This window comes from Trichogramma pretiosum, unplaced genomic scaffold (genome assembly GCF_000599845.2).
Source record: "Trichogramma pretiosum strain Unisexual culture from Peru unplaced genomic scaffold, Tpre_2.0 scaffold6, whole genome shotgun sequence".
In the NCBI taxonomy this organism is placed as follows: domain Eukaryota; kingdom Metazoa; phylum Arthropoda; class Insecta; order Hymenoptera; family Trichogrammatidae; genus Trichogramma; species Trichogramma pretiosum.
The window spans coordinates 1137848-1163544 of NW_019641678.1; the positions used below are offsets into that span (position 1 = coordinate 1137848).

General features: G+C 38.4%; 4 protein-coding genes across 9 annotated transcripts in view; 3 read left to right on the top strand and 1 right to left on the bottom strand.

Moving 5' to 3' along the window:
• Positions 1-3633: 3633 nt before the first annotated feature.
• Positions 3634-5245, top strand: LOC106658228 (zinc finger protein OZF-like; the record flags this gene model as incomplete). The annotated part of the gene is made up of 3 exons (XM_023460786.1): positions 3634-3825; positions 3894-4008; positions 4112-5245. Coding segments are annotated over exons 1-3 (1275 nt in total), but the record flags the coding sequence as incomplete, so codon positions are not given.
• Positions 5246-7679: 2434 nt separating this feature from the next.
• Positions 7680-9696, top strand: LOC106658259 (zinc finger protein 211-like). The gene is made up of 3 exons (XM_014380123.2): positions 7680-8059; positions 8136-8255; positions 8538-9696. The coding sequence occupies exons 2-3, from the start codon at positions 8136-8138 to the stop codon at positions 9390-9392; spliced, it is 975 nt and encodes a 324-aa protein (XP_014235609.1). The 5' UTR covers positions 7680-8059; the 3' UTR covers positions 9393-9696.
• Positions 9697-17182: 7486 nt separating this feature from the next.
• Positions 17183-21323, top strand: LOC106658227. The gene is made up of 4 exons (XM_023460787.1): positions 17183-17576; positions 17657-17943; positions 18047-18183; positions 18598-21323. Exons 1-4 carry the CDS (start codon positions 17183-17185, stop codon positions 18782-18784), a joined length of 1005 nt encoding a protein of 334 aa, XP_023316555.1. The 3' UTR covers positions 18785-21323.
• A 114-nt stretch (positions 21324-21437) lies between these two features.
• The window catches only part of LOC106658266 (uncharacterized protein DDB_G0283357), a 116105-nt gene continuing 111845 nt past the window's right edge, over positions 21438-25697 (bottom strand). For 5 of the 6 annotated variants that reach the window (XM_023460820.1, XM_014380136.2, XM_014380138.2 and 2 more), the window contains 4 exons: positions 25078-25304; positions 24659-24989; positions 24421-24579; positions 24202-24341 (listed from right to left, as the gene is read on the bottom strand). In XM_023460820.1, coding sequence (XP_023316588.1) covers positions 24202-24341; positions 24421-24579; positions 24659-24989; positions 25078-25304 — 857 coding nt within the window. Of the gene's footprint in view, positions 24342-24420; positions 24580-24658; positions 24990-25077; positions 25305-25697 lie in introns of all 6 variants that reach the window. The other variant, XM_023460819.1, reaches the window with a different exon arrangement.

Below are 25697 nucleotides of genomic sequence, written 5' to 3' on the forward strand. Positions count from 1 at the left end.
TATATAATATAAGTATATCTACGAGGTCGCTTTTACGACTCGGGGGGTAATACGAGAGCTCGGCGATGACTGCGTATAATGCGCTCGTAGCCCGACACTACACTGTAATGCTCCATGCCTCGTGGTATATTGCAGCTCCTCCGGTCGTTATTATTAATATCCTGTTTTATATGAATGTAGTCGATGTCGTCGTCGTCGCGAAATATCACGGACTGATAAATCGCTCGCGACCGAAATCGGTAGTTTCGTGCAGCCACGCGAGATATGTGCACCTGCTCTATCGCGATCTTCAAACATTCGCGCTCGTGATTCGAGACCGTCGATCGGCCTCGTGTATACGAGCGAAACTGAGGCACTGCTTTTATTCTTTCTTTTTTCTCTCGTCCCCCAGACCCCAGTGTATAGTCGACCCATCTTTTTGGAAGTTGCTCAGAAAAGATTCGCACGCGCTTCAATACACACACACACATTTTTTTGCGTGCTTGATGTGTATATAAGGTAACGACACTCGAACCTTGAAACGTCGCGATCGAGCCCGACCGAACGAAAGCCGATGACCGGCGAGTCGTCATTCGGCCATTCGTCTCTTGGGCGAATACGACTAAGCCCGCGCGTGCCTTTCTAATGACATTTTCGACAAATCGAGTCATTTCGTGAAATTAAACGACGACGACGACGACGATGACGACGACTTCGCGCTTGACTATCGTAACTGGTCTATTCGCATACTTATACATACACGAGTGTGCGTATGTGTGCATTATTTACTTTTCAGACTCGTTACTCTCTATACACTGCTACAACTCGTGTAACTGATGCTCGCAGAACCCAGTGGTGCTTTAAATATTATCGCGCCCGAGTGACTGACCTGCCAAGGTTAACGGTAATGTTATTTTGCCAGCAGCATGTGTGTGTCTGTCCGCGGCGCCAACAATGTAACATGTCGCGTGGGTGTACACACATACAAAAAACACACACACGATCGGGCTCGGCGCGGCCCGCGAGAAAACGAGTGTCAAGCACGAACCGAGAGCGACAAATACACGCACGCGACACTTCTTGTATATACCGTATTTATGTATCCGCACGTTCGACTTTAGCTGTGAAATAATTCATAAATAATATCATATATGCAGACTGGTATGTATGTACATTACGGGCATTAAAAGCTCGTTTCGTGTATACCTAAACAAAAAATTCGAGGCAGGTTGATTTTACTCTTTTTTTTGTACACGCGCGCGATTTTTGACGTAATCGACCTTTGGTCGTTAGTTAAACTTTTTGACATTCGACTCGTGCTGGCTGTTACTGCTGCTGCTGCTGTGGCAATTTTAATGTCCAAATCATGCGACTACTCGATGTGTATCGACACGCGTAATGTCTACACACGGTATATAGACGGGCGCACACAGATATAGTGCAAGATCAGGTCAAAGGGGCTCCGTATCGAGTACTCGAAGCTGCCAATCCGATTGTCATTTTCCAAGTGATTTAAGCGTGGCTATGTGCCGCCGCCGCCGCCGCCGCCGTCAGAGTCACAGTCACCGTCGGTTGCACTACGGCATTACGTGTATAGCGAGATGCTCTCGATAATAATCCACAAGTCGATAGATGTTATGTATGGCAGTACATAATACACATATATAATATTTGAAAGCTCGCTCGCGGGCTGAATCATCGACACGTGTTGTATACATGCGACTACTGCTCGGGCTGTGCGGAGTCGCGCGTCCTTGACTTTGTTACCGAACGATTTGAGCCCAAGCAGATACTTATATATATCGACGCCGCGTTAGCTCCCAAAGTAATTCGCATAAACGTCGCAATATAAACGTCCAGAACTCTTATACGTAATTTAACGGGTATGTACGCTTCGTTTATTTGACTCGCGCGCGCTTCACCCATCGCACCGTATAATCGCCTCGTTTTATTTCCTTTCTTCTTTTTCTTCTTTTTTTTAACGTTTATTCTCTTTATTAATCACTCTCTGCATGCGGCACCCTCGGAGCACACTCATACAAAGTTTCGAATGTACAGTTCACGACTCGGCCAGGCCGCGCACTGCACGCTCCTATTTCGATTGAAAAATTTATTGAAAAAACTAAATCATTTACGAGTAGTGACGCTCGTCCATATAGCGGCGCGCTCTATATATATAACGTAATACTTGTGCGAGTGTGTGTGAGTATATGTAGGTCAGAATCGAGGCAAGAGAGAGAGAGAGAGAGAAAACGTCCCAAGCCCAATGGGTTAATATTATGAGTCGCGGGTCGCTTTGCGCGCGCGCTCCATCGCCTTTATATTTTTATATATAACACACGTGTATACATGCGCCAACGTAAGTATACGTGCTAGAAACACTGGCACTGCAGGACGAGTGGTGTGTGCAACACATTTTACATCGATAAGCCCGAGGAATAAAAATCAATTGACCTGAAAAACATCTCGCTCTCTTGGTGCATGCGTGTCGGTATTGCAACGGAACAACGTGTAATGTACACGTGAGCGCAGTGATATCATGCCACGTTCGATCGATATTTATTATATCAGTTTTTTTTGGCAGAGCCCACCGCATTGCTGCTGAATTATTGATGCTAGTCATTCCTCATGCTGGCGAATCAAAAGGACTGGAGCTCGATTTGTTTTTATTTATGACTGGTTCGAAATTCTCCATCGAAAACGCTTATGTTGTTATTTGTTGTCTTTCTACTATAGTGACCCGGCAAGGCTGCACGAACCTTTGTAAATTATCAATTCGACTCTTAGCTTTTTCGTGGTTTTTATGAGATTATCACCGGAAGCCACTCTCGCTGCCTGGGTTAAAAGCAACAGTAAACTAGAATGAAAGATCGGGTCAATGCCGCGGTTAACGATTCGTAATAACGTATAACATTTCGATTGATCTATTTTGACATGGATTTGGGCTAATGGACGCCTGTGTTTATTGCCATGTGGCGTTTACTACGACAGAAAAAAATCACATTTCATTCTACGAAATACATATTCGTACAGTTGTTGTTTTCATTTGCTGCAAACTAATACGATTCGTTGACGTTTATTTTAAAATTTTTTAATGAGTAAATTTTTTAGTTGCAGATATAAACATTTTTTTCTTATAGAGGAAGCTCTGTATTAGGCTCAAAAATGAGTTTGTAAACCAAGTACTGTCAAACAAATTGATTTACTCATATGTAAATACATTGAATTTCCAACAAATCTGTGTATGCATGAGTTTACATGAACATTTTTTTTCGATTTTTCTGATTTCTATTTTTTTTGTATGTCTAAAAAAAAGAAGCATTTCTACCGCAAACATAGCAGAATCGGGGTTCTGTCTGCGCTAGCTCACGTACTGTTGTTATTATTGTCGCATAACTTACATACACGAGCGCGCCCTACTTCACTATGTGTATGTTTTTCCCGCGTGTCAGATCTAATGTTACAAGAGGATCAAAAATTACTTTATTGAGGTAAAACGTGATTAAAAGCTGCCGAGATCTCGACAAAAAATATAGAAATTATATAAATAAGTTACGGATAGACGTAGCATTCCGTGTTCCAAAGGACGAAAAATATCTCTGTTCGCACAGTGCACACAATTGCTTTATGTCCAGTCAACTGTAGAGGGGGGACGTACGCAACGCCAGGCAGCTATCACGATCGCGGGTATACAAGTGTAGAACTTGCTAATATCGAGTTATAGAACTAAATTCCTGCAGTATGTAAGTGTTTAACCTTAAATGTTTGTGCGGTGCGTATTGCAAAATTTTCCAGTAGATATCATAAAATAAAGCGAGTAATGGAAAACAACGGATTTATAGTTAGGTAAGAATATTTTTAATCCCATGAAATCTTTTGAAACTATCACTGAATCAAACTGGATTGTTCTTCAGGGTGAAGGAAGAGCCGGATGATACTAGGTCAGGTGTAAGCGACGATAATGATTTCGATTCTGTGGACTCTTGCCAAGTGAAAAACTTTGAAGAATTGTCTTTCAATCAATTATCGGTGAGTTCATTCATTTGAATAATATTCTGTTTTTCCACAATCCGAAACTATTACACGATTTCAAATTTAGGCAAATAACGCTAATGAGGTTATGCTGTTACAGGAAAAATTGGATGAAACAATATTCGTCGATATTGAGTGCAAAGATGTTAAACCTGAACTGCCATCTCTACCGAAAATCATCTGCAAATCTGAGGATAGAAGTTGTTTACCTATTGTGAAAGTTGAGAACCCAGTTGAGCCTAAAGACTTGAAAGGCGGAGAACTAATAATTTTGATAAAAAAAGAATTCGATTATGATAATAACTGCCAATTTCAAGTCAATGCCCGATTGAAAAGTGACGAATATAGAGAGGTTAAAATTTTAAGAAAAACTAGTACAACTAAATTATCTCACGAGTGCAAAATATGTCGAAAACCTTATAAAAGAGAATCTAATCTAAAAAAACATATGAATACGTCACATAAGAGCAATAGACCGTACGGATGTGAGGTTTCTAAAAAATTATTTAGAAACAAGCATCACCTCAAAAATCACGTAAATGAAGTACATGATCAAATCAAACCTTACGAGTGTGAAATTTGTCACAAATCATTTGGACGCAAAGGTGACCTCAACAGACACTTAAATTCAGTACATAATCAGATCAAACCATTCGAGTGTGACGTTTGTCACAAATCATTTGGATTCAAGTACAACCTCGAGACTCACATAAATTTAGTACATAATCGAAGCAAACCCTTTGAATGTGATACTTGCAAAAAATCATTTGGACTAAAACGAGGTCTCCAACATCACGTGCACGCAGTACATGACCGTATCAAATCCTTCGAGTGTGAGATTTGTCACAAATTATTTGGATTGAAAGAACAGCTCGCTTCACACATTAAAGCAGTACATCTTCGTAGAAAACCATTCGAGTGCGACATTTGTAACAAATCATTTGGACGAAAACTAGACCTTCAACGTCACGTGAACGTAGTACATGACCATATCAAACCCTTCGAGTGTGATACTTGTCACAAATTATTTGGATTTAAAGAAAAGCTCGCATCACACATTAAAGCAGTACATCTTCGTAAAAAACCATTCGAGTGCGACATTTGTAACAAATCATTTCGACGAAAACTAGACCATCAAAGTCACGTGAACGTAGTACATGACCATATCAAACCCTTTGAGTGTGACATTTGTCATAAATCATTTGGACAAAAAGGACACCTTAAATCTCACATAAACGCAGTACATAATCGGATCAAACCCTTCAAATGTGAAATTTGTCATGAATCATATGGTCGAAAAGGTTATCTCAAATATCACATAGCTGCAGTTCATAATAATAGTAAACCCTTCAAATGTGATATTTGTCAAAAAACTTTTTCATATCAGCAAAACTTAAAGGTACATATAAATTTAGTTCATATTGAAAACAAACCGTTCGAATGTGATATTTGTAAAAAATCATTTGGACTAAAAAAACGTCTCCAACGTCACGTGCACGCAGTACATGATCATAGCAAACAAATTGAATCTTCTTCAACACAATCAACAAAGTTCAGGAAATCAACAAAATCAACAAATTCATGAAGAACCTAGACCACCACCGCCGCAACCTCACTGGCTACAAAGTACGTACATTTATTTTAATGGCCGATATATTGATTGTTTTTTTATTATTTTTATTTTTATTGCGCGCGAAACTGTACTTTCACATCGTCCAGAGTGATCACGAGAGTCTCCTTGCCTGCACTATTACTTACATCGCTAAACTATCTGCCTCTTTATTTTCAGCTTCTGTTTCTGAAAGTGGTCCATCAATTAGGCCAAGTTACGTAAATGATTTCTCAGAATTAAGCCAACCTAAATCTCATCGACGAAGATATTAAAATTTAGGAAGCTCGAGAATTGTTCCGAAATTTTTGAGAAATTTGAAATAATGAAGATTTTTGTTATCCTGTGAGTGTGTTACGAAATAAATTTTGTCAAAGACATTCATAAATAGATTTCGATTTCGCGAATAAAAAAAAATAAAATATTTCAAATTGTTTAATGAATTTTTTTGTGATTTTTAAAAACCTTTCTAATCCATTATCCATTATCCCATTAACTAAAATGTACATATTTCCCAAGTACCTACTTACTCCTCATTGATATGTTAGAAAATTTTCTCCTTGAAACTAGAATTATATCAAGAGGTGCGGTAGCACCTTGCCGGCAAAGTATAAAAAAAAAATTATAAAAAAATAATTTAAAAAAAAATTTATTTAAAAAGAAAAAATTAGTTAGAATTTGAAAAAAAAATTTTGAAAAAAAAATTTTGATATTGAAAAAACAATTTTCAAAAAAAGTTTGCGCAAAAAATTATTTATTTATACAAAAATTTATTTTATGTGTTAATTCATTGAAATTAGCCTTAATTAGCCGAGAAATGTCGGCTTGGAGCAGCGCACCTATATATACACCGAAAACGCCAAATCAAAAAAAGCTACTTCGAGATGGGGTACTTCCCGTACTCAGAGAGGTACAAGATAGGTATCATTCGATAGGGGATCCAAAATCATGAACCCATGCAAATTTTTGGATGATTTGGTGCATTGGTTCAAAAAATTGGACCATCCAAAGTTTTTTTACCGTCAAATCACGTTTTTTCTAAATTTTTAATCCAACATGTTGTGATGTTGATAGTTAGAATATGTACATATAGAGTGCTTTCATACACACGAAAAAACGAATCTTATTTATTCCTTCATTATTACTATAGTATTGCAAATTATTTTTCATGTACAATATATCTGTGGTGGAAAGGCATAACGACTTAAGTCCATTTTTCGTAATTTCGAGAAAAACGCGTTTTAAGTTGATTGTGCCAGCCTAACTAGACGCGGACGAGTTGAGGTCTGAACCTATGATGTTTTAAGCTACTATGAGGTAGCTTTTGAACTATGTACTTATGAAATTGAAAGGCGCATCATAGCGATGATAGGGAGCAAAAAATATGGACTTAAGTCGTTTTGCCTTTCCACGGTTTGCACTTAAGTCCACTTTTGGCGGTCACACTTTTTTCAATATCGTTAATTTCGCGCAGTTTGTTCGCACAACCTCATTTAATGATATTACATCGATAAGATAGCTCATTTAACGTTATACTGCCGTCAGATCTCAAATCTTGCAACGAAAAAAGGCCAAACTGAAAATCGAGAAAATTGCCCCTCGCGTATCAAATGTAACAATCATATAGTTTAATTCACAACATTCGAAGAGTGTGGAGCTATGTTTAACATTCTAATATCATTTTCTTTCATTTTCAAATAAAATTAGACTCTCTATAGCATTTTGAAATTCGCAAGGGTGGACTTAAGTCGTTTTGCCTTTCCCCAGTCTTCGCGAAATGGACTTGAGTCGTTATGCACGATGCTGCAACTAACGCTAGACGCTATATTCGTCTATTCTGACCCTTGGACATTAAAATAGACACTAAATATAGACGTTTTTCATCATAAAATCGATCTTCAAAAAAATGGCTTTCTTTTATGCAAATACCCTATTGGTGCACTGCCGCGTGTGGCGCTAGTTGTAGTCGTCGAGTTTCTGACAACGCTGCTCAAAGTTCAAACCAACGCTGCCGCAGACGCCATTAGTCATTCGGTACTCGTAACTCGGCTGTGGTAGCGTTCCCAGCTAACAAAGTGTTGGCATAATGACGGCACGATGTCAGCACGGTCTCATTTCATGCTAGCATTTTGACGTCCTACTGCCGCCGCATATTGGCGTCACAAATTTGACATGGCGTACTGCGGCACGCCGTGCTGACAATGTGCCGGGAAAGTGCCATTTTCTAACTGTCGCCCAAAAAATCTGGCTGCACGCCGTGACGGCAAAATGCACGCAGCGTGCCGAAGACGACACGTTGACAGCATTGTGACTGCTTGTCGTGACAGCACTCCGTGCCAGATCGTGCTCTAATATAATTTCCACGCAATGTTTATTGGGAATGGACTGCAACAGCGGCATGGTCAAGGAAGCAGTGGTCAGTGAAAGCGATTTAATCAGGTATTGTTGATAATTTATTTTTTCTATTCAAAGTTCTTAAGTATAAATCCCTTATTCCATTAATTTATTGTTTAAGATGTCTGAAAAGTCTAAGGATATTGTGCTAGTGGCAGCTGACACGTGCGAAGAAATGAACGATCTAGGTGACTCTACCACAACTAGAACTGATGAACCAAATTTATCCCAAGATTCAGTCGTAAGTTGAATTTTAATTATCAATCCAATAAAACTGACTGGGAAATGGTATGAGGTGCGACACTTCACAAACGATGCGTTTCATGATAAACTCTACATACTGATGTATGACTGACATGTTCATTGGATGATTAGTCTGCTGAACTTTTATGATATTTCATATTATTTTACATCATTGATCTTGTTTCAGTCTCCAACCCATTTCCCAGCTATTTTTTTTTGGACTATGCTGTTTAATTTTAATACTTTATGAAACTAAACCAACAAAAAATTTCAATTCCAGGCAAATCTTCACAAGTTGGCGATTGTTTTTATTGAAGAAAAAAGTCCAACAATATTGACCAAGACAGGATCATTCACATGTGAAATTTGTCATCAATCATTTTTACGCAGGGCAAATCTGAATGTACACATCAAGTCTAAACACGGTTCTAGTGAACCATTTCATTGTAACGATTGTTCCAAATCATTCGCAAGAAAAAGTTACCTTATCTCTCATATACAAGTAGTACATAATCCTATCAAGCCATTTGAGTGTAAAATTTGTCAAAAATCATTTGGTCTTAGAAACATTTTAATGAAACACATGACAGTGCATGAAGATATAAGACCATTCAAATGTGGAACTTGTCAAAAAGAATTTAAACGAGAAGGTTGCCTCAAAAACCACATAATCGAAGTACACCAAAGTAGCAAGGACGATCGTCATGCATGTAATTTCGAAAATTGTACCAGCTCATTTTCACGGAAAAGTGGCCTCACTAAACACATAAACTCAGTACATAGTGAAAGTAAACCTTTTGCATGTAATGAATGTGACAAATCATTTCATCGCAAGGATGCTCTCAAAGTTCACAAAGCAGTACACAAGGACGAGGAAATTTGTGAAATTTGTGATAAATCATATTCATCTAAGAGTGCTTTTAAAAAACATATGAGTAAAAAACATGATCAAAGCCGACAAAGTGAGAAATATCACAAGTCATTTGGAAAAAAAAGTGAGCTAAAATCGAATGTAAAATTAGTGCATAATGAGATAAAAACCTTCATATGTGATTTATGTGAAAAATCATATTCATCTAAGAATGCGATTAAGAAACATATAAGTAAAAAACATGATGAGAGCAAATGTGTCTAGTGTGATGTTTGTCATGAATTCCATAAAGCTAGGAGCTATAAATCAATGAAGTGCAGAATTCTCTTCCAACGTCACATGTCATTGGAACATAATAATAAAAATCCCATGGACCCTAAGCATTGTCGTGGTATGTAAATGTGTCCTTTTTAACATAAATATTTTATTTTAATTTCGTAAAAAAATGTTAGCTTTTCATAATTTTATCTGTATACATTTTGATTATTTATATCAAAAAATTTTATATTCGTCATTTTTGTTACCACTGTAAAATGTGCGTTAATTGCGAATAAATGTATTAAAAACACGTCTTGGATGTAGTTTATTCAAATATTTTAAATTTTTTGTAAACCTTTTCCAAAATCCCAAACTCTTGATGCACTCTGAAAAATTCCAAAATTTTCCAAATATTTCAAATGTGTGATGATTTTTCGTATCCTAATGCATTTATTTTAATAAGTGATGCTGCAAAGACAAAAATACACATCTGTGATTTGTGTGGTAAGTCCTGTGCACTAATGAGAAGTTTGAAATTATGTATTGATTCAATACACAATCGTATTCACATTTGAGCATGATTTTCATCCTCTGGAACACAAAAGTAGCGATAAGCGAAGTACCAATGATTTTGGGATCTCGATGAACAATTATCAACTTCCACTAAGCGCGTTCAACGAAAAAAATTATACGATAGGTAATATAAATTACCGGGTGCTGCCGTCGCTGATGATTGAAAAGGAAAGTTCCAGCATATAATCCATTTCCAATAGAGTTAGCGAATGAGCAAGAGATATTTTGCAAGAAATAAATGCACGCGTTGCTCTTTAAAACGGGCCGCTAAATCGATCGCAGTTTCGCGAATACCATAATATAATGTAGCTGCGGTAGCAGCGACGCGGGGCAGCCTAATAAGGAATAACGACGCCTCGTGTATCTGTCATCATATTTGCTTTGTCAGTTGCAGTTTAGTTTAGTAAGTTTTTATTGGCATCATAGTTGATATACATTTCTTATTTATACGCTAATCTCTTCAACTGATTCTCGTATAAACAGAAAATTTCTCGTATTAACAGCATCAATTACCGATGAAAAAGCTCTGTAAAATAGTAGTGTTGATTCAGTCCATTCGATGGAAATCATCATATATTTATATCCAGTTATGGAAAAGTATGATTCGCAATCATCGCTTGATTCCGATCAACTATGGTATAGGCAAGTATAACTTTATACGATTTTAATTGTACATATTGGTACATAGCATCGAGTGGTGTAGCGTTCATCGCGAGATGCATGTCTTACCTGATTTAGATGAACATCAATACACGAACATCCGAATATATTTCCAACTTAAAATATTTGTAAAATTGAGGAGAGAAAGTAATCGGGGTAAAAATTCAGGAAAGCAATTCCACGTTGTTTTTCGTCTCACTGCAATCGACGTGTATTTTCACTTTGGACGATACGACAACTCAATTTGCACACGGCTACTGGATATCTCGCAAAAATTGTTAATCGCCGCAGCTCTCACGGGGCTGTAGGATATCTAGTGCAGGATAACAACATTAAGCTGCACCCTATTAGCGCCTAAGGATTTATTCAATTTTCCCTGCCTACGTATCTGGGTCAATTTAACGTTAGACCTTACACACATATATATAATATATATATATAGAGAGAGAAAGATACACGTAATACACACGTATGCAGTATATATAACGCCTATTTCACGCAAAAGGCGTTATACGTCAAAGACGATGCATCGGTATCTCACTCTCTATATTATGTGCGCGCGTATAGACGCGCGCAACATGATTAAATAGAAATTGCGGGCTATACATGGGTCGCGCACGTATATAGCCGAGGCAAAGAAAATAGCGAGCGAGGCGGGTTTGCATAAATAAATTTCCCGGTGACAAAAATATCCTGTGTAATAAGCCTAGAGCGAGCGAGCGAGCGAGCATCGACGATATCAAGGTCGTAAGTTCATCGTGCAGCTAGCTTGGCGCTTAGAAAGAAACGAAAAAAAAAAAACAAAGTAATGGTACGGCTCTTGGAGTACGTTCGGAGCTAACGGGGCTCTTTTGGTGTCGTTTATGAAATATAGCGCGTATAAGGTCAAGCTCGACGGATGAATATTTCGTTGATATAATACCCGAACTTATAGCACGCAGACATAAAAGGACCTTCGTGCTGTGTGTCAGCGGGTGTATAAACTCGCGGAATGGCACACACAGACGGACAGAGACATACACGCAAAGCCGAGCAAATAAAAGGAGTAAAAATAGTTCGTACAGTAAGTACACGAAGTAGCGCTCAAACTGCGCTATATAGCAATGGGGCGTGTTTGTGCATAGCCTGCATAGCGTTAGATATATCGCGTATGCACATTTTACCCATATATCGGTTACATCGACCTCGATACGCCACTATGACTACTTTGCAACTCTCGCGGCAAAAGACGACGCGCTCATCGGTGCACGTATTATTTTATACATCGTATAATAATACGTTAGACGTAACGCAGCCGATCGCTCCTGCATAATCTCCGACTGCGCTCAATATACACGACCGACGATCGCAATATAGTAGTGACACTTTAACGTTTTTACGTATATAACACGCGCGTATCGAGCTTACGACGGCGGCGGCGGCTACTTTGTGCTTTTATATGCAAGCGACTCGTACGTACAATCGAGGGAGAAAGAGAGAAAGAGAGAGTGAGAGAAAAAGCACGACGCGCTCGGTACACAGTGTGACACTGTGATATATAGGCCTGTCTGCCTCTGCACGTGCATTCAAAGAACTATCGGTTTACTCTATATTTGCTGAAACGAGGAAAATAGCTCGACGACTAGATAAATAAAGCACAGGGTTGTTGGGAGTTTGCGTAGGCGTTCGCGATGATCGGCTCTACGATTGATACAATATAAAACATGACGCGCTAAAGTGTGTACAAAGTCATATCGTCGACTACGATCCTGACACTCGAAAGGACGATTGCATAGGGAAAATTCAACACTTGATTCACGGCTATTTATTATGAAGTACTTATTATTTGTAAAGTTGTTTGTGCAAAGTTTAGACAAAGGTTATACATACTACTGAACAAACTTTTTTTAATGTTAGAATTTTTTTCATGTGCAGTTCATGATAATGCCTTATATCATTACAAAATTGATCTCTTGTACATTGGTTTCAATGGTTTATTATTTATTATGGCTTTTTTATGAAAACGCCTAAACCGTGATCAAGATATGACAATAATTTCTACCATGAATTTGCAAACAAATGAATAAAAAATATGCAATTATAGTGATGATATAATTTACAAAATCTTACTCATAGAGTGCAAAGGGTAAGATAAATTGCTGATGCTCCGATAACCTCGATGACTCGACGGCCAACTCCTATCGCGATGCGACTAACGATCACGAATCCAGTTTAATGATTGAGTGCACGATGACAACGAAAACATGACCATTATTGTTATTGTTTTTTACTTCATGAATGCATGAGTTTACATTGGTATATTACAAATCGAAATATTTTTACATTAGTACTCATTCATCAATAATTTAAATTGTACACAGCGCACCAGTTATTTTCTTATAATCTAAATTATTAGTAATTTCAATCAATCCAAATGATCAAAATGAAAAAATTTTATCTTTTTTTTAATAAACCTGAAATAAAATTAAAATCTAAATTTGTGGAATGGCCAATAAATAAATTCAAATTTTTACTTTTATTTATTTGATGATGAGGAAAATATGCAAAATTTAACAATATCAGACAGGAATAAATACTGAAAATATGCTTGTTGCAATCATGAGCTTCTTCGGCTTGCAGCCGCCAAGCATAAATGGTATAAATCTTTGTTCATTAGGTGCTCGATGATCGCTTCACAGCAAAGGATTGGTAAACGGTAGTGTATCAGCTCCAAGAAATAATGCAGTGTCCATCGCCGGAAAAATCCTCTCGATAATTTCTCGGATAGATTCAAAGCACAAGCCCGATTATGATAGTAAGGCAGCTCCCACAATTTGTTCATGCGCGCGAACTCCAAATATTCTTCATGAGTGACTAGTTTCACCGCCTCTTTGGGTCGTAACGAGATCAGGTCGTGGAGCGACAGACTCGAATTTATCATCATTTTTTTCGCTCTTTTTCTGAATTCATCGTGATTGGCCTGAGTCTCGTTAGGGACCTCAAATTCCTCCGAATTATCGAACAATTTAAACTTGTCGAAAAATTTCATCATCTCCAGGGCGTCGCCTCGATCCATTTCGTATCCTCTTTTTTTAAGACGCTCGATGACGCAAAAAGCGCTAGATGCTAGTTTCAGTTTAGGATGAAGCCAAATTCCATCCAACAGGGGTTGCAAGATCTCCAAGAATTGATTCTCCGAAGGAAAAACAAAGCTAGACAGGTCAGCGCCACGATCCAAGAGCACATCAACTGTTTTTGGTAAGAAATTAGCCACGGCCCATTGCAGCGGTGTCCGGCCGAGCTTGTCCTGGGCATCGACATTAACCGTCTGCTGGAGTTCGTCGTTGACTTTGAAGAATATCTCCGCCGCGTAATCATAGTGATGTGTCCGACACATCAGATGCAGTGGAGTCGTTCCGTTCTCGTTTGCCAAATTTGGATCGGCGCCTTTTCTCAGCAGCAATTCGGCCACCTTGAAGCGCCCGCCGCTCAGAGCAAAGTGTAACGGTGTGCAACCGAACTTGTCCCGGACATCGACCAGCAACGTCTGTTGGATATCGTCGCAGATATTAAATAATATCTCCACCAGGTTATCGTCGTCGTTGCATTTCTTGCATTCGATGTGCATAGGTGCATATCCTTTATTGTTCGTTAAATTAGGGTCTGCGCCATTTCTCAACAACAATTCAACTACTTTCTCATGTTTGTGCTCTAGAGCCAAGTACAGTGGCGAATCGCCCGTTTTTTGTACGGAACAATTGGGATTCTGGCCGAAGTCGAGGAATTTCTCGACGATGTCATGAAAACCATAGCGGCAGGCCACATGAAAGTGCGTGAATCCAAATTCATCGATGTAATTCAAGTCGAATCTTTCGTATATTTCAAACAGATCACGGACCGCAGCATGATTATCATTAACTAACCAGCTTCTAACCGCGAGATGCACCGATGTGGTGTAACGCAACAACGGCTGGCCGTCTTCATCAACTTTGGGCTCGTTCTTGTAGCCGCTGCGAACTACGAACCTGATGAATTCTTTTCCCGCGTCATCCCTGCAGTATTTACTTTGGTAATTTATAGAATCCGAGAGAAGACACTCGATTTCATCCTCTTGAAAAGTATTCCGTAGGTTAGGAACCTGACCATTCCAATGGCTGATCAAGGAATAAATTTGACTCAGAAATTCATGACGCTCTTGTTCCATTTCCCAATTGACATCTTCTCGTAGGCTCTTCAATTTATCTAAATTGGTGGACATTGTTTTACACACTCGCGCACAGAACAACACACAAACGCTTTCAAAAGTACTTCTTTATTTATATCACGAAAAGTTGTCGATGTGATCTTTCGTTCTTGACGCTTTGGCGTCGTAACGTGTACTAAACGGAATAAATTCAAGACAGCAGCGACAGTCATGTGTTGTTTAACCGAGCAACACACCCAAACACGTACATCGAGTAAGAGAGTGAGACGAAGATACACGACACTGCATAGACGTTTCGAGGCATGCCGACGAAGTGCTACTTGCTCGCGCTGTGCGTGCCGCTGTGGAGGGAGACGAGCTCACACTCGGGCAGCAGTCATTGTGCTCGTTTGTTTTTTTGCCACAGATATTCACCGCCCAGCGAAACATAGTAGAAGTCACACATCAAAATCAAGTACCATTACCATATCCAATATGATAATAACAAAAAGTCGTGCGGCTGTCTGACAACGTCGACGGCGGAAGCCATAGGACTATTCTCAATATCAAAACACAAATAAATCGCGACTTCGCTTCATTTCATAAAAATGGATAATGCATGAGATTGACGTGGAAATATTATTACGCTTATAATAGTACTCGAAGTAACGCAAGAATAGTCATTATTACGTAGAAATAATTGAAGATCTCAACCATTCAACTCAACGTTACATCTAATCGAAGAAAATTTTAGCTGTGAAATAAGCTCTCATCCACAGACCTTACAGACGGCCTTCATGTGTTATATACGCTCGTGGTCGAAAAAAATGATTATCTCGCCGACGGGAAATCTCTCGCACAGCTGACGACGTCGTCGGACGCACAAAAAAGTGGCCGGAGAGCCACGTCGGTTCGCCTCCGGCTGCGCGATATTGTATACGTAGTAGGCAATAATCATCGCCATAGCAACCCCTTTCAACGTCGTCAACGGCGCGGACGTCGCAGTCAGCGGTGGTGGTGGTGGTGGCGGTGCAGGGCTCGGGACGTGTGCCGGTGGCGCGCGGTCAGAACCCAAATCGCAGCTCCCGTATACTCTGCGTGCATATGCAGATAGGAGATGAGATATCATCGGCTTTTAGTGGCCACCAACCGAGCGCATATACAATACGATATTATATCGATAAGAGCTGATTGCGAATAAATTATGTAACGCGTATGTGTGCAGGGCGATTTTGTCGAGTTTTTGCTTCGGCGTAGGCGAGAAGCTGAAAACCATCGAGACGGCTAGAGGATAGTTCATCTAGGTCTTCGAAGCGACGACTCGAGAGTCTTGTAACTTTTCTCTCGGTTCGTAGCAGCGACGTTCAATTTAGCAGTCTAGAACGAATAAGCCTAACGAAGCTCTCTGTGCGTATCACGCGGCGCGCCCTAACTCAAGATTGTTTCGTGAATTATATTTCAGTTTACCCTCGCTCGTCGTCGTCGTCGTCGTCGTCCACCGCGCATAGATAAACGAAAACTCGTTTCGCTCTCGAGCGCTAGATTCTCGCAGAGTCAGCTTAATGTACACATTATAGATATGTATATAGACGGTGTAAATTCGCACATCTCGAACTTGGCAGCATCAGCAGCATCAGTGGCTCGAGTATTATAATAACAACATATAGTTATAACAAAGTCGAGACGATGCATTCGTTGCTTTCCATCCATCTTACTCTTTCTCGTAATAAGTAAAGCAGTACCTTGGTCGGATCAGCGAAGCGCATGATAACTCGGCGATCCACGCCACGAATTCGTTGGCTCGATTACCTTGAACTCTTCTCTCTCTCTCTCACTCTATTCCAAGTACTTTATACGAAGCTGTAGCGTGCACGAGCTACACCGATCCGCAAACGACGGAAAATCAACTTTGCTCTACATCTCGCGCGTTTCGTGCCCATGTGCACGACATTCTGCGCCTCGACGCATTACTTGTCTCTCTCTCTCTCAAACTCGCTCGGGGGATTCGTATAATAAACAAACGCATATTTCACGGCGAATTTCCCGTCTCGACCTGATTTATACGTCAATTTTCATTACTTCGATGGGCCGAATGTTGCACGGAGCTGCTTTAGATACATTTGTCTCGAGCGACTATTCAGTACTGCTGCATTGTTGCTACTGATCGGAGCAGAGTCATGCGTATTTTTTTTAAATTGTACCCAGCGAGTTGAGTAAAGCTGAGCTTTTTTACTTCTATGAGCAAAATTATTACGTTTCGTTCAAAAGTGACACATTCATCGGAATACGATATTCAAGAGAAATCAAATAGAGAATTTGCAGAGCTATGTCGCGCGAAAAACGAATCAAAATATAATCTGAGCGATAAACTTGGTAATTCGAAGCGAGCCAGTCGAGTAAAATGGAAACTCGAAGGAAGATTCGATTGAGTCTCGCGCTGAGCATCGTCGTGGCAGCTGCAATTCCCGCGGGCAACTGTTTGACTAATTCGCTGGTCGGAGTCATGTTCCCGACACCAGTCCCGAGCAGCAGCAACGGCAGCAGCAGCAGCAGCAGCAGCAATCATCAAACGACGGCGCCCAGTGCCGTTTCCGCCGCTGCCATACACCAAGTCGAATCCAAGAGGATGGAGCAATGGTCGCCCAGTCCACCCGATCTGTCGCATCACATGCAGCAGCAGCATCAGCCGCAGACGTCCTACGGTTTGCCGTCGTACTCGCAGCAACCAGTGCATAATTCACAGCCGTTCATGCCAGCCAATTATTACCTGCCTGTCAATGACGAGCCGACTATCGGTATGACATTGTAATAATCCCGTTGTGTAGATTGCGACCTTCCCTTATGACGTTTTTTCCCCCCGATTAAAAATAAAAAGGAAACAATTACGGGACAGCGGCTGCGACGGAATTCCGCAGCGATCACTACCCTTACCCGTTCGACCCGCCCACGGCCTACGCCTATCCGATCGCGGCCCAGCCTCAAGTGGACACTTCGCTGATACCGACGGCCAAGCACTTCGTCATAGTGAGCTTCATCGGTCTGCTGCTGCTGTTCGCCATCATACAGAACTCCATCGCGGCTGCCAAACGCAAGGACGCGCTCGTCGAGGTGCTGTCCAATAGGCGAAAACGCGAGCTCGACGAGGCCAACTATCAGCTTTTGGTAGGGTTCATCTACCGCTACTCTCTTTTATCTTTTTGTACCAGAATTTCGACGATTCCGTGTTCACTTCTTGATATATTACATGTGTGTTTCTATGCAGCAGCAGCAGCCAGCGGAAGCCGAATTAACGAGAAAGGAAGACTTACGAATACGCTGCGTGCAGAGAAATCTCTGCCTGGAAAATCGGAAACTCCGCGAGGATCTCGGCGTTTTTGGCAAAGTTCTTGCCAAGTATTTGACGTAAGCTTTTTTTCGCCCACCCACACACCCTCTCTCTTCTCTCTGCCCTCTTTTATTGAATTCCTTTTCCGGTTGCCCTGATTTTCAATTTTTTTCTCCTCCGCACGCACACAATGAACGAATAGGAGCAGTATACAAGAGCAAAAAAAAAAGGAAAACAAACTTTTTATCGCGAACAATAAAATCAAACGGAACTACGTGAAACTTCGCTACCGCGCGTGACTTTTCGCGATAGTATAACACACCCTCGTCGCGCGCTCGACTTTGCGAGCGTCAATTGAGGTTTGACCGACAAAAAAAAGTTTTCTACTCCTTGTTCCTCTCTCTCTCTCCTGCTTTCCACAGTGGCTTTTTCATAAACACACACCCTTAGTGTACACGCTCCGACTTTCGGGAAATTTTTTTTTTTTGCAGGAGAAGTGTGCAGGGCTCGCTGAGAGAGATTTCATCGGACTGGGATGATCTCGTTGAGGACGCTGCTTCGGCTGGACTGAAGGGCGACGATTGTTATCAGGTGTACGACAATTGCGAGGCGAATTCCAGTGATGTTGATAATAATAATAATAATTCTGCGACGAATGAAGACGAAACAAAAACTTGACATTTTTCTTTTTCTTTTCAACAGAAAACGAGCTTGAGAAAATTATAGAATAGTAATATTTTGTATTTTTATATTAGTATTTAAATTAAGTTGGGAGAATAAAATTTAAAAAAAGAATTCAACTCGAAAATAAAACAAAAGATCTGCTTACGTAGAAAGGTGGAAAGGTGAACGAAACAAGGCAATTTACTTTATGATTTCTTAAATTTTAATTACAATACGTTGTTTTGCATGTTGTAGTTGCTTGTTTTTTTTCTTTTTTTTTCTTTGTTATCGCTACAAACATCGACATTCAGCCTGAACTATTTAATTTTAGACAGCACGACACTGCTCTCTCTTTTTTCTTGCTTCTTACTTGGCTCTCTTCGATACTTAAATATTATATTTATACTTATTTTTCCGTATTATCACTCGCTTTTACACTATATCATTTTTTTTTCTCGCTCACTTCCCAAGCATATATCTTCGTCGTCATCGTAGTTATACAACACAATGCACGTACTCGTGCCGCTAGATTTTCTCGCATTCACTCGCATTTGTTCAATATATAATATTATACACGTTTAAACGAACTCTCACCTTGGAATCATGTTATTATTATAAAAAATATCAAATCACGAACAAAAGACGGGGAGGATTTTATTTTTAATTTTTATTTTACTTTATTTTTTTTTATATGTATACCGCGAACGTTACAGGTATTGTATCGGACACACACGCACGCATACTAGCATACATTTTATGTATATTGATCAAAAATCGTGTATGCACATTCGTAATTTTTTTCGTCTATAGCCTTCGACTCCCGCACAAAAAATCTCACAACTAATTACAAAAAAACTATATATATCATTATTATCGTTCATAACATTAAGGCATTACGTATATTCATATTTATATAATTTATTTATTTATTTATTCATATTTATATTGTTTTTTCCTCATTCAATCGTGCGTCGTCGGTTCTTTTTTGTGGGTTCATTATTATACAGCAGTGTAATGTTTTTTCCTCATCGTTCGCGAACGATGTTTCAATTATAATTTTACTCGTTACAAGTACGGCTTGTTTGCTTTTATTTATTTCGTTTATTTCAATTAAAATTTTTTTTTTCGTACGACTCGACGTTTTGAAAATAAAACAAACGCTGAGATCGCTTGTTGCAATAGTCCAGTCTTTTTCTTTCGTTCAATACAGTCAAATCAATTGTTGTCGACTTGTACATTATCTGAATCGTCGGATAATTAGTATTGATTGCTTTTATGTGTTTTTTCGAAGAATCTACAAAGCGATTAGCGACTCGCCTATTCATTTACACGTCGTAAAATTTTTGGCTAAGCTTTGAACGTCTAAATCTCTTTTCAAAATTGAAAAACCGGAAGATAACGAGAGTCGTTGAAAAAATATCGAGTCATTTGCATAAAAGTTAAAAATTACGAAAAAGACTCGAATAAAAGCAATGATTTGCTTCGTTAAAAAATCATTAAATATAGCAAACTACATATATTAGTAATCTTTTTGGGTGCCTATATCGAATCGATTAATTACTGCGCGTCAATTAAAAAACATTATTACAAGATATATATTTTTTTCCTCTCGTTCGCAATTGGACAAAGAAGCTTTTCTCATGGCAGATTTCGCGTTCAATTAATACATCGAATATTATGTTTTTTTTGTCTGTCTACAAAGATTGAAACGACGACGCGAAAATCATATGCATATAGCCGACCTCGTGGTGTCCTTATTTTCACTTCGATTAGATATCGATTACAAAATTATCGTTATTGATATATTTACAAGCTCCAGCTGAAACTGGCGTCCATCTTCCCATGCTTAGACTCCACTAGAGTCGCAGGATGAGTTTTTTTACTTTGCTTAATTATACTTTCAATTTGGAGAAAGAAACAAGCTCAATGGATTGCTATTTAAAGTGTTTTGTAGTGGGCTTTCCGAGTGCACGTAGGCTTGCATTTGACTTACTTTTTAATATTTATAATATATCGTAATGTACATAATTATAAGAATGGACCTGAGCACGTTGGATCCAGCCGCGAGTTTTTCCAACTCGCATAAGAGAATGGCACTGTTCAGTTCGACGAGTTGCTGACTTATTTTTCGTTAGTAATTTCACTCGTTCGGTAGACTTGATTTCATTGAAAGAATTGAAAGGTCGATTATTATTAGATTGAGTTTAAATTTGATATTAATTGACCGTACATAGTTGGCGTGATTGGTTTTTTTTTTCATTTCATTTTAGTACAAAAAAAGCAAATTTCAGATCAGATTTTCGCGTTAGTAAAGAGACAAAGAAAAGAGAGAAAGAGCAGGGATGTTAGGTACCTCACACATGTTCGTACAAAAAAGAAGATTCAACTTTGAGCATTATTATGTAGAACATATAAAAAACACTTGTTTTATTTTCTTATGCGTTTATTGTAATAACTTAATCATCACTATTGATAATTATTCGCTCTTATTGTTTATACTCGTAATCACTTATCAATGCGTTAAAAATTAATTAATAAAATAAACTTATATAAATCGTAAGGAAAAGATTTATATCACACGCTGATGCTCTAATCTTTCTCTCGTGTTATCTTTGTCGATTATTCACATCATTGTAACACTTAAATAAGTTAAAACTCTTTTTGAATATTTATATGTTGCATACACGAACTTGGTTTAATCAGCAAACTTCATTTTCCTACCATTTAGGATAGGTATACAATTTTTCTATTACAATCTTTGCTATGAGTAAAAACAATTTTTTTATTTTTAATAAAGATATGCTACGCTTTTTACACATACACGCATTGTTGTTCCGTGTCCGAACGCGAAAAATCATCGTTATTACAATACAATTTCTTTTAAAAAATTCTGGGTTAAATTCAATTTTCGATAGCTGTATAAAATGAATCCATGTATTGTTTTACATGGATTAACACGAGATAATATCGCTTAAGTAATTAAACTATCAAGTGTTATAATAATATTAATATTATCAATAATAGTATGTACAATGTTTTTTTCCCTAAATACTATATTTGTTCTGTCCAGTATGTTCGAGACGATTGTTCGTCTCTGAGGAGGATCTTATAAAATATTATTTCGCTGCAACGCAATCCTAGATTTTTTTTCGCACGTACGTTCTATTTTTGCTGTTCTTTAGTACTTTATTCGCGTATAACAAATTAATTGTCAACGTAGCATACACATATTTTATCTAATTTCGCTTTAATTATGATACTCGTGTGTACATAATTTCTTTGACATAGTTTTTTTTATAAGTTTACAAAGTCTTGCTCGAACTCGTTTACGGACTTAAGAATAGCTTTTCATTCTTATTAGATGAGCTCGAGTTTGATTGTGCTTTCATTTTAATTGATATAATTTATATAATATACGACAAATTATGAATGGTCAACTTTGAAGTCAATAACTTTAAAAATGGAGTCAGGTAATGTAAACATACATTGCTATTGTAATGTAAAATCGACCATGCAAAACATCATTATTTATTGATATGAACAAAAAATGAGATCTACGACTTAGATAGAAGTATTATTCAATCTAATGCACAAGGTTCAATTTAAATATTAAAAATCACATTAAATCTATCGGTTGTATGACAAGAAAAAAAATTGAACCAAATAATTTGGAAGACGCGTCGGGTCACGAGATTTCAGTCTCGAAAAGTCAATTACAAACATGTGCGTCGAACAGCTGTATAGGAAGTTAATACTTATGAACATTGATCGTTTTGAAAAAAAAAAGGAATGTGAAACATAATGACAGATAACGTCAGTCATCAAGTTTTCAGTTATCGATTTCCGAAAATTTTTTCTCAAAGTAAAACGTACGATGTTGACGGAAAAATAATCTTTCGGGCAGAGTCAAAAAATTTAAACAATAAAAGTACACGAAACTAAACTGCTTACGTAGAAGCAGTCAAGGACAAATAATAACAAAAATTATGCGTTACGACAGTGAAGACAGCGTCGTAACGTATTTATATTTACATTTTGCGAAAGTTCGCTTCACATTTCCATAATTGTAGTTTTTTTGTTCGAGTAAACTCAAGAATAGAAATATTAACTAGACAGACCAATATCAACCAGTCATAAAATGTCATGCTTCTATAATAAAAGTTGCATGCTTGATACAAATATCATAACATCTATTATCATCGCTTAATCATCAATAGTCATGCAAGTTTTTTTCCTAGTTTTGCTTTCATAGCTTATTAATATTTCCGATTATACATCTTAAATATTAAATCGAATTTTCTCTATGAACACCTAATTCGCTTATTCAAGCATTATTTCAAATGTTCGTGTATGTTCTTATGCTAATAATTTTTAAATTTATATAACAAATTAATTTTATCAACCTTTCCTTATATAACAAAGAATAAGCGATGATAATTTTCACGTAAGACAATGAAAACGACGAGCTTTAAATCACGAGTTCACAGTGTACTACGCGTCCTCAAGCAAATAAGAGAAAACAAAAGTAAAGCATGACAAATAGACAATTTCTTACGATATCCAACATTTTGCTTGAAATTTGCTTCAACTAGGAATTGATATTGCCACTTATTTGGGAACAAATGATAGTAAAATTATCTGAACCAACCGCGTGAGGCTTTTATGAAATGACTTCATGACGTCTCGCATACACACAGATTTTCCTTTTTCTTTATACATAAATGAACGTCGAACAACTAATACAACAGAAATTCTTAAAATAATCTGTTACTTTTGTTAAATTCGACTTTTCCGTAAAACTATTAATAAACCATTCGTAATGCTGGACTAGAGCACAAGCCCTGAATTTATAGTTGAAAGAGAAAATTAATCGCCAACTTGTTTGGTTCTTAGGCTCAACTAGCTCTAATATGTTACTGGCCAACCATCGAGAACCTTTCAAATATAACGAATTCTCACGACGCCGCTGCGTGTCTCAATTATTTTTATAGTCATTATTTCGTTAGACTCATGAACACCGTAACACAAAAAAGTAAGAAATAAACCACTCGAGCAATCATTGCACACTGCAAATACTTCACATTCAAAGTGAGTACGAAAAATTACGAAACCATATTTCGAGTAAAATCTATCTACAATCAAAGTATTTAAAATCGTTCGCAAAAATAGACGCACCACTTGTTATTTTGCTTCAGCTTAAAGCGCTGCCATTAAAGCGACATTTCTTCCATTATTTTTTGTACTTGGTAATTCACTTTTTTCTTCCTTCAACATGAGAAACACGCAGGTATTGGTGGATTATGCTCATTAGCATACGGTAGGTTCGACAGGTCTTCTGTGCGTTGTAGATTACATCGATTTCGCAATTGCAATGAAGTCTTAGTAGTACTGATCCTAGTTGCGCAGACATTTCAGAAAACACTAGTTAGTGGTTACCTCCTATCTCTATATAGAAGATAAGTTCTCATAGCCAGTGGCAAATGCAACACTGAAACTTTCTCTTCTAAACGCTCCTTTCCTATATTCTGTCTTATGACTCTTCTGCACAGGTCCATCAGTGGCAATGGTTCAGCTGCAATAAAAAAAGAGAATGAAATTCCATTCACCGAAACATGATTTCATGAATTCTCATAAAAGTTTGAGTAACTTACGATCAAGGCCACCAAGATATTTCATTGTAATTTCACAATGGCCCCATACTGCTGACACAATTGGATAAAGTTTCTTTCCTTTTAATCCCCTAAAAGCTACTCCTAGATACTGGCCTTCAACGACAAATGATAATGTGCCTTCATCCATGTCCAAAACCACTGTAAAAGTAGAAAACAAGTTAGTTTATTGATCATTGGCAGTTGTTGGCAATATTATTGTGACAGGCACTCGTCATACCGAGAAATTTGTCAGGAACGATGAAGCTCTCCTCTGGTTTAAGGAGAGCGGGGTACGTAACTCCATTTGCGTTTTTCGAGTCGTGATACAGTCTATTTCGACCAAGGTCCCAGCCCCAGCTGAGCTCGTTGTTGCCTACGAGGCTCTGATAACCCACGCTGTGAAGTGGCGCGTCACCTGTCGCGACGCCGACGACCGCGTGTGTACCTCGCTGCCGCGTGCTCCAATGAAGCTCCCACACGTGCAAACCTTTCGTATATCCTACCTTTCCTCTGATACAATCGGTACTTTGCGCCACTGGGTGTCGGTGAAATGTGAGCTTATCGTCTTCCTGCAAAATCATCATCGATCCATTAGCAATCACGAATCACTCAAAAACTAAGTCAATTTTTTTGGAGCCTATCTTCGACCCAAATTACCTTGACAAATATATTGAGACTGCGATCATCCGCGTTCCAACTGTGCTGCACTTGAATCTCCCTGGAGGCCGGTGGCATGTCCAGTAGAACATCTAGCCTCGCTGGCCGCGAAAAGTCCTGGGCCAGCTCGCGTGGTACTACCGATTTGTAGGCCGCTGCTCCACTGCCAACGACGTTTCCACCGCCTGTGCCAGCACCATTTTCCCGCGTCACGTTTTTCACGCCACCTAAAACAATGACGATTGATTTATTAGTATACTTGTCTATAAAAATACCTTAAATATATTTTTATACCGGAAGGTAAAAAATCCGATTCAAAATCCCTTTCAAAATCCCATTCAGAATCCCATTCAAAATCCGATTCAAAATCCGATGGCATGTCTCGGGAGGAACGGCGTTTACCCTTTTGTATCCCTTTCATTAAAAAGATTTTATACGTATAACGGTTTCAAGGAAATTTTAAAATTTATGAAAAAGTTATAGACACTTTTTAGAAGATTGAAGTTTTCAACTATTGGTACATTTGGTTGACTATGTCAGAAGTGTAACTGGATAAATGAAAAGTATCACTTCTGTGTTATCAAATGAAAAGAGGAAATGATTAGATAAGAATACAATTG

Excerpts from the sequence above, each read along its gene's own strand:
- LOC106658259 (XM_014380123.2), top strand. The coding sequence starts at position 8,136 with ATGTCTGAAAAGTCTAAGGATATTGTGCTAGTGGCAGCTGACACGTGC. Across the intron at positions 8,256-8,537 it reads ATTTATCCCAAGATTCAGTC|GCAAATCTTCACAAGTTGGC; the intron begins GTAAGTTGAATT and ends TTTCAATTCCAG.
- LOC106658227 (XM_023460787.1), top strand. The coding sequence starts at position 17,183 with ATGGAAACTCGAAGGAAGATTCGATTGAGTCTCGCGCTGAGCATCGTC. Across the intron at positions 17,944-18,046 it reads AGGCCAACTATCAGCTTTTG|CAGCAGCCAGCGGAAGCCGA; the intron begins GTAGGGTTCATC and ends TCTATGCAGCAG. Across the intron at positions 18,184-18,597 it reads GTTCTTGCCAAGTATTTGAC|GAGAAGTGTGCAGGGCTCGC; the intron begins GTAAGCTTTTTT and ends TTTTTTTTGCAG.